This window comes from Myodes glareolus, chromosome 23 (assembly GCF_982192425.1).
Source record: "Myodes glareolus chromosome 23, mMyoGla1.1, whole genome shotgun sequence".
NCBI classification, from domain to species: Eukaryota; Metazoa; Chordata; class Mammalia; order Rodentia; family Cricetidae; genus Myodes; species Myodes glareolus.
The window spans coordinates 28,156,494-28,168,976 of NC_142048.1; the positions used below are offsets into that span (position 1 = coordinate 28,156,494).

Genomic DNA, 12,483 nt, shown 5'->3' on the forward strand with positions numbered 1-12,483 from the left:
TGTGTGGCTCAGTGGTTAACAGCAGCGGCTGAACTTCCAGAGGACCCCAGTTTAATTCCCAGCACCTACATGGGGCTACAACCATCCATACCTCCAGCTCTAGAGGATCTATCACCCTTTTCTGGCTTCCCCGGCACCAGTCGCGCACACGTGTGTGTGTGTGTGTGTGTGTGTGTGTGTGTGTGTGTGTGTGTGTGTGTGTGTTGCACAGATATACAAGTAGGCAGAACACCCATACAGATAATTTTAATTTTTCAAAAGAAAATGACATTGAGATTTATAAAATAAAGTCATACCAGCTAATGCACTGCCAAAAGGCGGGCCGGAAGGTATCTTTAAGACATCCTATTTTTAATACATTTCACAAACACTACACAATCTAAAGCAGGTGGACCTTGGTTTTCACTGTGACATTTTCTTTGGTAGGTTTCACTGACACCAAGACAGTCCTGTTGCTAATTAAAATGTCTTTCTTTTCTTCTTATCCCTGGCCTACCTCAAGCTCAAAGAGATCCTCATGCCGCTGCCTCCCAATCGCCACCTCGCCTAATTTAATTTTGACACAATATTTTGACGTGTGCCACCAATATATGAAAAAAGTGGATGGGCTAAAAGAACCACCACGTTGCCCAGCTATACCACTCCTCGGTGTGTACCTAAAGGATGCGGGCCAGCACACTCCAAAGATAAGTGTCCACGTTCACCTTTGCACCATCCCCAGGAGTGAGGAAGTGCAGCCCACTTGCATGTCCATTAACAGATGGATGGACGAAGAAAATGTGAAACAATTGCAATGGGATTTGATGCAGCCATAATGAAAAATGAAATACTTTGTCAGGAAAACAGATGGAACTGGAAGTCGTTAGGTTAAATGAAATAAGACTCTGAAGAGCAAACTGTTTTTTCTCATGTGGAACTGAGATCTGAAAGTCTGTGTGTGTGTGCACGCGTGTGTGTGTGTGTGTGTGTGTGTGTGTGTGTGTAGAGCAATATTTGTATTTCTGTGTGTGTGTTTATAGCTCATGAAAACAGAATCAACAGGAAGAGGAAGGGATCTTAAGAGAAGTGGGATATAAGTCATAGAAAATATGTGATAAGAAAGGAGAAGGGAGCCAGGTGGTGGCGGCACATGCCTTTAATCCCAGCTCTTGGGAAGCACAGGCAGGAGGATCTTTGAGAGTTCGAGGCCAACCTGGTCTACAAAGGCCAGCCAAGGCTGTTATGTAAACCTGGTCTCTCTCTCTCTCTCTCTCTCTCTCTCTCTCTCTCTCTCTCTCTGTTTCTCTCTCTGTCTCTGTCTCTCTCTCTCTCTTTCTCTCTCTCTCTCTCTCTCTCTCTCTCTCTCTCACACACACACACACACACAGAGGAGACTAACTGGGGAAGGAAGAGCCAGCAGTGAAGACTCCAGGGAGGGAGGGCAGTGGGGGAAAAGGAGTGAGAACAAAGTATAGCAACGCATTTACGGAATCCATGTCTTTGTGTGCTAACCTAAAGCATAATTTATATAGCATTCTCAGGCTGGATTACAAAACAGTATTTAGATGTAGTCCTTTGGTTAATGATTTTTATGATTTTTTTCCATATTTTATCTTGTATAGAAATGTTTCTAAGATTTAAAATACATGTAGAAAATGAATACAAATAAAAGCATATTGCTGTAATTCTTATATTTATCGGGGGTCATAATGGTTTTTGCTCATTTAATTAAGACCTTCGAGGGAACATTTGGAGGGATATGATGCTAAGTAATTTCTTAAATCCATTTTTTAAAAAAGAAATTACAGCTTAACCAGTTATCTCTAAGAATCTTTTAATAAGTTATAAAACACTATACACTTTCTACAAAAAGGATTTGGAAGTCTAATCTTTAAAATTTTTTTGGCCTTCATTGAATTTTGTGAAAAATTTCAGATGACTCAATAACATTTTTAAATTATCAAACTTCATAAAATTAAACAAATGCCAAAGAAAATGTAATGAATTAAGCTTTCAAATTGCGTTTTTAATTAAGTCGGCAGCATGTGTACTTTGGAAAGCACAAAACTCAATCTGTACTAAGTCATTCCAGACACTGTGTTTAATAAGGCAAGGGGGCACTTGCTCTCGGCATGTTTTCAAACTCAGATCGGTCCGGGCCACTCTAGGCTAAGCGGTGGCCTCTGAGGACTCTTTCCAGCAATTCGATTGGTGTCTAAAATTTGGTTTGTACAAATATAAGAATGAAGGAGACGTTTCTGTAAAATACCCCGGATAATAGAATGGGGATGCAGAAAATAATAGCCGTAGCTGCTGTAAGCATGTGCACACTGCTTCCGGTTAGGATGGACGGTCTCTGTCGAAATGCATTGTGAAATGCATTGTGGTCTAAATCCTTTGGCAAATAAGCAGGGAGTGAAGCTCGTCTGCCAGCGCAGGGTTCAGACGGCAAGCCTTCCGAGTGAAGAGAGAAGAGAGTCACTGCTTGGTACTTCGCTTTAAAAATACACACACATACACACACAAAATTTTAAAATTAAAACTAAAGGATTATTAAAAGAGATAGAAATCATTAACTTTTCATCTCAAGCTGTTATACATGTGAACAACTGAATAATAATTCAATTTTAAAATATACAGTCTTACTTTACCTACATAGTGATAGGGTGCTTGATTCTAGAACAACAAGTGTTTGGTAGAAACATCAGAAATTATCTGCTTCGTGCACCATTTTGAGTAGCAATTGTCTCTTCAGTGCCGAGGACATCGGTCTTAACACTATTTGCTTAGCTTCTTACTCTTAGCCAGAATTTATCTTCTAAGAAAAAAACCTCTGTATTTGTTTCTGTGACAGTGAAGTCCAAAGGTTCTTCCTTGCACTGAGCTGAAATTTCCCTCCACAAACTTTAGAAACATTGTGGGTCCTGGGAGAATGCACAATGCTTAGAGATACCCAAGGGATCACATCTCTAAGAGAGAGCTGCCAACAGACAAGTGTCTCTGGACTGATGTCTGGGCTTCTGCCATCTTACTGCCTACCTTTGGTGTGGCCCCAAGTCCCCTCCCTCCCCGCCAGAGTTTCTTTGTGAAGGACACTCTCAGTTCAGTGACCACCACTGTCAGGATGCCCTCATGTTTAGCTCTCAATGAAATATGTCCCGTTTCTTTCCATAAACCTCATATGAAGTCACTAGCTTGCTGCCTCTTCGTCAGCATCTCCCATAGTATCCAGTAGGCTCGCTGATACTGTGTCTGTGTCTAGGCTGGTGCACAGCAATGGGGTTATCATCCCCAGCAAGTGGAAACCCATTCTCATGTCCCTGTTTTGTTTACTGCCCTTGTTGAGTGTTTATACCAAATACTGGGTCCTTTAAACTACATGTTCTCCCATGCTTATCTCCAAAGCGTACTGTGGTGAAGATCTAGAACAGGAAATTGGATTGGTTTGGAGATTAGCATGGTGCAAAAAGGTTTATATTTTTAGAAAAGTTCCTTTGCTCACACTCATTTCTCACATGGAAAGAATGGTGTGGTGGTAAAATCCTCAGACATCCACTGTATTCGTTACTTTGGAAATCGGTTTTAAACACAGTAGCTCAGTGTTTCTAAACATGTGTCCATACTAGAAGACTCCAGAGAGCTTTGGCAGGTATGGTGGTATCCCACTCCCAGAGACTATGAATTACTTCTTCCAAAATAAGAATCTAGGGGGCCCCCAATGACAGGATTGCCGTGAGTTCCGGGTCAGCCGGGAACACAGCAAGACTTATGACCACAGAACCACATACAGAGTTAATTATGATGCTGTTCTAATGTGTGCTCAAGAATGCCATGGACATAGAAGCATAAAGCATACACCGTTTTTAAAAAATTCACTGCAATGTCCCCCTTCCCCAGTTCCACCAAAGTCTCAGATCTGAAAGTGACCACGTGGATTCAAATGGGAGAGGGAGGTGAGGGGGTTACTGATTACTGATGACCTCATAGTCACGAAGCTTTCTCCTGGGTGCACGGCTTTAAAACCGACATTTAATTACAGTACTGGAATGAAGGTGTAGGTCTAATTTTTATTTATTTATTTTTTTGGTGAAGACACAAACATTTAGGCCCTAAAGGTGCTTGTGGCAGCAAATTTAAGGAGGCTAAGTTTACATCACAATGGGACTTTTCCCACCTGCGCTTAATAATGGGCACAGACTCACCATAGACAGGTTTTCTTCACAGAGATAGAAAACAACCCAGAGAGCTGATCCCCTCTCAGGGAAAAGGTAGTGGTTTCCAGTTAGGTCAGTTTCTATTTCGCCCCCAAACTTACCTTAGAGTAATACTGTTTGGCAGATGCTTCATCTTTCGTAATGCCCAAGCCAAGCTGGAGACACCGTGCGTAGTAGAAAGAGGCCATGGCCATGCCTTTGCTGATAAACTCTGGGAGACAGTCCGTGACACGAGCTATCATGGGGATGTCGTGAACCTCATCGTAGTCCGCTATCCTGAAGGGGCATGAACGATTTAAAAGGCTATCAGTCATGGATTATGTTTTCACAGAACCATCTGTGGGAACTCTCCACTCAAAATGTTGTTCCTACCCTTTTGAGAAGTTTGCTGTGGGGTGAAGTTATTTAATACAATCCTCTAATAGCAGGGAGACAAACTTAGACCCTCCTTGTGGGGACACTCACAGGGATCAGCCATCAGAGAAAATTTGTTCTTATTAATATTTTAAGAATAATATCATCTTGTGGATAAATTGAGTAGGGGGATAAAAAAGAATCCTGGATTCCCTTGTGCAGGGAGCAGAGGCAGCCCCGACTGAGTGGAGTCATGAGGGAATGTGTATTTTGACATGGGCACAGCCATGCTGGACACTCCAAGGCCTTGGACCCATGGGACAATTGGTAAAACTGTTACCCATTGGGCCAGGCTGGAAAGATATGGCAAAGCTTTTCCTGGGAGTCCAAATACGAGTGCTTGTGGATGGCTGAAGTGTGTGCGGACCAGCAGCTGCAGCTTCCTCCTCCCAGATGTTTGCAGCTGGAGATTGTCCCCTCCAGGACCTCCAGCCAGCACAAACCACCGAGGTTCCAGGTTGAGGAGGTAGCAGGCTAGTTTCATTTTACTCGTGACTGTATTTCCTCACTGTTCCTAGCGAGGGTCCCCGGGGTCCAAGCTGCTGTAAACCATGGCGCCCTTGGATCTTAACACGGAAACCTTAACGTTACATTCATCACACAGGCCCGCTTTAACACTGTAAGAAATTCGCAGATTTTTCTTGAAAAAAGGTAATGTTCAGTAGAAGAGAAGCCAGCCTTTGCAAACTATACACAGATATGTGAATGTATGTAAGAAGGACATCTGGTCGACTTCATGTTCGCCACAATGTTAGGGGTATTAAGAATATGGAAAAAGATGCGAAGTTCTAAAAATTTTTAAGATCTGCTCAGGCTTGGGAGATGGCTCAGCAGACAAAGGCACTTAACTGCCAAGCTCAAAGAACTGAGTTTAACCCTCAAGACCCACATAGTGGGAGGGTCCAACTGTGTTGCTTTCTGGCCTTCACATGGATGCCATGGCGTGTGTACATGCACACACAACAAAGGAATCAGTGTAATACAGTTTTTAAGAACTGTTCAGAGACGCCTCCCGTGGCTTCTCTAGCCTCTGGAGGACTCAGTTCGGCTCCTCCTCTTGCAGCTTCCGGCCGGTCGAAATTCCGCTTCCCGTCTGACATTGGCGTCTTTGCTAAGGGTCACATTGAACTACCGCTGCTCCAGGGCAGTCTTTCGGAGTCGGCACCATGGCTGAAGACATCAAGACCAAAATCAAGAACTACAAAACTGCCCCTTTTGACAGCCGCTTCCCAAACCAGAACCAGACCAGGAACTGCTGGCAGAACTATCTGGACTTCCACCGCTGCGAGAAGGCAATGACCGCAAAGGGGGGTGATGTCTCCGTGTGTGAGTGGTACCGACGTGTATACAAGTCCCTCTGCCCCGTATCATGGGTCTCAGCCTGGGATGACCACAGAGCAGAAGGCACATTTCCTGGGAAGATCTGACCTGGCTCCACCCACCTCTCCTCTGTTAGCTCTCCTCTCCCCACACAGTAAAGGGGCACCTGGGTATATGATGGTCCCTACTCTGGGACCCTGAATCATGATGCAACACCTAATAAAATTTCACTGAAAAGTTTAAAAATAAAAAAAATAAATAAAAAAATAAAAAAAAAAAGAACTGTTCAGAATCTTAGGATGAGCATTTGCTGGGAATAGCAGAGGCGGTTCCTTCTATGGCCTGCTGCCTGGAAGCTAAGATGTCCGGGAGGGGAAGGGAGAAACTCTCCATCTCTGGCCCTCCCTGGGGTAGGAGATAGGAACATGTCTGGGACTATGGACAGCTCACCCACAGTCTGGTGGGCGCTCTAGAGCACCATGGACTGTTTGTCCGGGTCTGTTTCCACACTTGTACAGCATGGGTAAATATATGTAGGCAACAGAATGCAGCCTTAGGTAGTTTCCAAAAGAATTCCTAAGACACTGTGTAAGCCGAGCCATACCACAGTCGTGAAGCTTTATTTCAACTACACAGTAATAGAGGTACAGGACTGAGGAGTATAGGAAGAGAGGAAGATTTCTTCCTAGGCATTTCCAATGTGCCAGTTTATAGTGAGAAACTCACTTCAGCTAGTGGCTCTGAAATCCTGAAGGTGATTGGTATAGAACTGTCCTTTTCAATATGGGCAGAAGTAGCCACACTGGCTAGTTACATGAATCTTAACTGGTTTAAATTTTCAGGCCTCAGTGGCAGGAGGGTATTTAAGGTCACTTAGCAGTTGTCATTTCAACCCCGAAGAAAGTTTTGTTGGACAGATCTGGCATAACACCAAGTACTTGGAAACACCTCTACTTATTACTCAAGGGTTATTGTGGCTTAAATGTGTCCCCTGAAACATTCATGTATTCCCACTGCCACAAAATTCAGAGGTGTTTAGGTCACAAGGGACTGCCTCATTCATGAGATTAAGGCCCTGCTATAGAAGGCTACACACAGCCTATTTTTTTTTTTTTGGTGGGGGAGGTTACCTTTGACACCCTGAATGTGAGGACACAACACCTCCCCTCTGGAGAAATGCAGGCCTCATCAGCCAACTGAACTTCTCAAGACTTTGATCTCAGACTTCTGGGCTACAGAAATGTGAGAAACAATCTCTATTCGTTATAAACCATCTGTGGTGGTGGCATAGCAACGCAAAACAAACCAAGACACTCGCCTTTTGGAAAATGTAACACACTTGGTGAAAAACTTCATCTTGTAGTAGTACTCCACGAGAGTCCCCTGGGCGTAGACATTCCCTCGTTCGGCTGCTTCCCGTAAGCATTGCAGGGCGGCCTCAGTGTCCTGGTGGATTCCCTGACCGTAAAAGTACATGAGGCCAAGTGCACCCTGGGACTCCAGATTTCCATTGCCACAAGCTTCCGAATGCCAGAAAAATGCCTGAGAAATCACAATTTCATTTTGTTATCTGCAGGATGAGATTACAAGGAGGTTCTAGAAAGAACTCAAGCTTCAACGGTTCTGGCCATCATTTCAGGAGTGTGCCTTTTCTTTTAGTTTTTGCAGTGCTGTGCTTTGTTGGTTTAACCTTTTCTAGCAGACGCTAGATTTCCGTACCCATAATCTCCTTTGGTAGAAGCAGGGACAGCAGCAGCAGTACGTGCTGGAAAGGCTGGAGCTGAGCTCTCAGATTTTTGATAGTTAATCTTGACTGTCAGTTGGGTTGGGCTAAGAAAGCCTAATGCAGTGGAGCATAGTTTTGGGTTTCCATGTGAGGGGTTTCCAAAGGAGATTAAGGGAGATGAACGTGACACCAGCCAATAACATCAGGGCCAGGAGGATGTCTGCTTCATAGCTGCAATGAGGTGAGTGTAGGAGACCAGTTTCAACAAGTATACCACTACTTACCAGAGGAGGGTTTAGAGGGTAGAAAAGTGAGTAAGGAGTACGAAGAATGAAAATAATAAAACAGAAACCTAGGACAGTACCAGGAGGGAGTTCCAGTGAATACCGAAATCCACCTGCGCTTAATTTTCCATACACTTTTATACCCCAGTACAACAGGAGGGAGAAGACAAAAGACTGCTTTAGCTGATACAAAGGACAACTAGAACAGTTACTTGCTTTAATACTTTGAGCCATCAAGCCATTAATTCATGAGAAAAGCATTCTGTTGTGTAGGCAGTGAACCCACCCTAGACCAAGTATCCTGAAGGCAGCTCCTCCCTAGGTCAAACCTTTTAATTCAAAAGGAGCAGAAGTATGCTTGAATTCTCTAACCTTTAGTCAGGGAGGAGTGGATCTACCTTTAAGACCATCTTAACGTCCAAAACACCAAGCAACCACACCCTGGTCAGGATGGGTAGCCACACTTGTCAACAACTTTGAACCAGTTGAAACTCTCCAACAAGGTGAAAACAGGCTCACATTCCTGGGCCTCCACAGGTGAGCACTCATCTGGCCTGTCAGATGTTGTCATGGTGATGGAAACCCAAAGTAGGAGCTTCCCCTACATTGTTCAGGAAATATAAACGATACCCAAGCCTACACACTTACTTCACAGTGTCTTCTCTGAAAAAAAAAACCGGCAAAACGGTTATGAATCTAGATGCTATATCGCTAGTGTTCAAAGGAAGAGGGTTGGGATACAAGGATCTCTGAGCGCTCACCAAGCAAAGGCAAGGCTGGGGTTTTGCCAGTACCAAAATAAACCCATGTTTAAGATGGGACGGGAACGTTACCTTTTCTAACTGTTTGGGCTCTTTCATGGAATAATACAGTCCCAGAATACTTTGTGCCTTCACACTGGCTTTTGGGTTTCCGTTATCTGCAGCAAACAGCCAGAGTCTGAGAGAGAAAACAAGGGGAGTTATTCTTTGCTGCAGCTTTTCGAAGCCCGCAGTTTCACTTCCAGGGACTATTACCTCTCTGCTTCATCATCCGATCGTTTCACACCTCTCCCTTCAAAATAAGCTCTTCCAAGGTTGTAAGCAGCAGCGAATTTTAAGTGTGCTGTCTGGGGGCATGGAGAATCGAGGATTTTCTTCATATAGTTCACTCCTTTTTCCTTCCACAAAGGAAAAGAACAAACAAACAGACACTGGTCTTTAGCTTCGCTCAAACTGAAATGTCTTTCTTCCTATAGTGTTCAAGTTTACCATGTGTGTAAAAGATCACAGATCTATACTTAGGAGGATGTTTACTCTGGGTTTTCAGGGATGGAGGCAAGGAGAGAAAGGTTGTTTAGATGTGTGTGATGATCAGGCATTCCCGAGAGCTACCTTCTCTAGCCCGCTTTCTACTGAGCATGCTCCTTAGTGACAGATGTCTAAAATGCCAACCTTCATGTGGCACAGGTACAGTGACAGAGTTTGCATTCTAACTACGAGTGACAAGACATCTCCTCTGAGTAAGGGGAGGTTTTTTGAAGAAACCTGATAACCCAAGTTTGATCCTGGAACCCACATAGTAGAAGAGGAGTTCTCCTCTGACCTCTATATGTATGATGCTGTGTGTGTGTGTGTGTGCATATACCCATGTTGTTTTTGCAGAGGACTTTAGTCTGATTCTTAGCACCCAAGTTGGTGGCTCATAACCACCTGTAACTCCAGCTCCAGGATATCCATTGCTCCCTTCTGATTTCCATAGGTACCTGCACTCACATGTCTACATACACACACAGCACAATCATAATGATCTATCCTGTCTCTTTAAGAGACAAGCTGTGCCCACTCCCTTGTCCTGCCAGGCAACCTGAGCTTCAGCTTCCAGCCTGAGTCCCTTCCTTTTCCATCTCCCTCCCAAAGAGGAAGCTTCTGCCTCTCCCCACTTTTCCCCTCCCCCAGTCGCTCTCCCTTCTCTCTCTCTCCCTCTCTCTCTCTCTCTCTCTCTTTTCCCTTCTAATTGTAGTTTTCAAGACTAATCTTGTCTCTAGTTTACTTTGGTGTGGTTTCCACAGCCTTTAAATTTTGTTATTATGTCTTACCCAGGTTGAATCATTATTTTCCATAGAAAGATTTATGCAAAATCACAGTTCTCAGCAACTTTTACTCCTATTATGGAGGGTTTTATTGGGAGTGGGGTGGGGAAAGATGGTCAAGCTCTGTTTCATGTAGTTCCAAAATAACCTGAGAATTGGTTAAAAAAAAAAAAAAATACCTTTCTTTTACCATCTTTATCACAGAGTTTAGCTCGCAAGCAAATTTTGAGGGAGTTGTGAGGGCATAGAAGTTAGAATAAAACACGTACTTTTGCCAAAAATTTTCATCTACCCCCATCTCTCCCTCTCTCACGCCCTCTTCCTCTCCCTCCCCCCTGTGTGTGTGTGTGTGTGTGTGTGTGTGTGTGTGTGTGTGTGTAATTTTTAGCTCACACTGAAACCATGATGGCTTCTTTCATTTAAACTATCAAAGGAGTATGGTGTATTTACAGATTTCCCCATGTTGAATCACTAAACTTCTGGCGGAAATTCTAGGCTGTGATGTTTACGCTCCTTTCCCTGCATCACTGAGTGCACTTGTAACAAGGGGAAACATTTTACCACAGTAACAGGTGGGTGGCACCATGATTTTTCTCAGAAGACAGACTCCTTCTGTAGTAAAGTTCCTTGAAAACTCACTGGAAGTAAGACCTTGATTAATAGGGTCAGCATGGGGCCACAAGGTCGGATACTCAGAGTCTACTCTAGATCTGATAGCTAGTCATATTGCAATGAACAAACTAGACACACCTCCTGTGTGAAGCTTGCCTTCCAATGAAAGATCAATAAGTTAAACAGAAAATAAGATGTTAAGTAGCCATTACAACTATGAAGAAATAAAGGGCGCTGTTTTACAGTCGAAGAAGAAAATGTCTCATCAAAGACCAGAATTAACAGAAGACACATGTAAGGTTGGGAGTGATGCTCTGGGGGAGAAAGCGGAACCAGCTTACTTGCCTTACAGAGGAAAGCAAAAGGAGAGCACAGAAAGAGGCAGGAAGGAGCAGGGGCAGGGGCAGGATGGAACCAGTAAGGTTTCGAAGAATCATGATAGCTTGTTCGAGAAGCAATCCTTCATGGATGACAACAGCCATGAACGAGAAACAGATTGAAGTTGGTAGTCAATTATTTATTTGGAAAGTTGAAATTTTTCTCTTTTTTTTCTGATAAATTCTTTTTGGCCAGAGGTGACTATATCCAAAATTTTAAAAAGATGGGCCTGTGAATATTAATTCATTACTATAATTTTCTTTAGTACTTGCTTCCAAACTTCACGTTAAATGATGCTATAACTCTGGTGATGGTCGACCTTGAAATGATTTAAGTGTAAACAGAAGCTGTTAGGATGCGCAGATAAAAATAAAACCAGTGCTCGGAAATGATTTCCATTCTGGAGAAAGACATGGAACACTGCATGGCGTGAACGTATGATGAATCTGTTATGGCATCAGCTTGCTTCGTGGAGAAACGGCTACCTCACCCGTAATTCCTCTGTTAGGTCTTCTCTTCTTCTAATTCTTAGTTAATTTTGGCAGCCAACTGACTGAGATCTTGTTACTGCAATCCCAGTAATACCAAAGAAGCACGCAAGATGGGATTAGCGTGAACGTCAGAACCGGTCTTGAGACTTTTAACCAGCTATCTGTATTTTATTTTATATTTATATTTTTATTGTACTTTTATCTAATTAATGTGCATATGTATGCATACATGTATGTATGTATGCATTTTTTTCTAATTAACGTGCACATATATATATATATATATATATATATGTATGTATGCATGCATGCATGTACGTGTGGGATGAGCACAAGCCATGGTGTGTGTGAGGTTAAAAGATAGCTTTTTGGGGGAGTCAGCGCTCTCCTTCCACCAGGTAGGTCCCAAGAGTGAAATCTGACCCTGAGGCTTGGCAGTAAGCACCGTTATGAACCTAGCATCTAACATGGATACATTCTGATACCCCGACAACATTCTTTCAAAGAACACTGGGTTTTGCAACAATTTAAAGTTGCTATAAAAATAATACCCTTGCAAACCTAACGGGTAAGGAAAGACAGCTGGAGAAGGTATAACAGATCCTTTCTTCCCTGTGTTGGACACGATGTTATTTAATAAATCCAACAGGCTCAAGGGAAAGCAAAATCAGATGAGACAACCTTGTTTTGTCAGACGTTAAGATGTCTGAGTTGTTCAGTCAGTTCCCAGGTCTAATAGTTTCACAGTCATCAACTCTTCATCTTACTGGTGATCAATCTTGTTCAAAATGTTTTCTAGACTGGGTTAATACTGCTCCCTGAACGCTGTTTTATCATTGGAAGATCATAAAAGACTGATGGACTGAGGGTGTCTGCTTGCGTTCCTGACCTTAATTGTTTTACTTTGTCCATCTTGCAAGGCTGGGAATAGAACTAGATCATCACACAGGCCAATAGCTCCAGCTCTGAGCTAAACTCCCAGCCAATTTAACAT

The 12,483-nt window shown here is 43.2% G+C and overlaps 1 protein-coding gene and 1 pseudogene across 3 annotated transcripts in view; one reads left to right on the top strand and one right to left on the bottom strand.

Moving 5' to 3' along the window:
* Positions 1 to 230: 230 nt before the first annotated feature.
* Lrp2bp (LRP2 binding protein) overlaps positions 231 to 12,483 on the bottom strand; it is a 29,920-nt gene continuing 17,667 nt past the window's right edge. For all 3 annotated transcript variants that reach the window (XM_085680269.2, XM_048455616.3, XM_048455617.3), the window contains 5 exons: positions 8,954 to 9,096; positions 8,771 to 8,876; positions 7,246 to 7,469; positions 4,295 to 4,469; positions 231 to 2,433 (listed from right to left, as the gene is read on the bottom strand). In XM_085680269.2, coding sequence (XP_085536395.2) covers positions 2,368 to 2,433; positions 4,295 to 4,469; positions 7,246 to 7,469; positions 8,771 to 8,876; positions 8,954 to 9,096 — 714 coding nt within the window. In that variant the 3' untranslated portion in view covers positions 231 to 2,367. The remainder of the gene's footprint in view (positions 2,434 to 4,294; positions 4,470 to 7,245; positions 7,470 to 8,770; positions 8,877 to 8,953; positions 9,097 to 12,483) is intronic.
* On the top strand, positions 5,656 to 6,164 carry LOC148118323 (cytochrome c oxidase subunit 6B1 pseudogene; annotated as a pseudogene).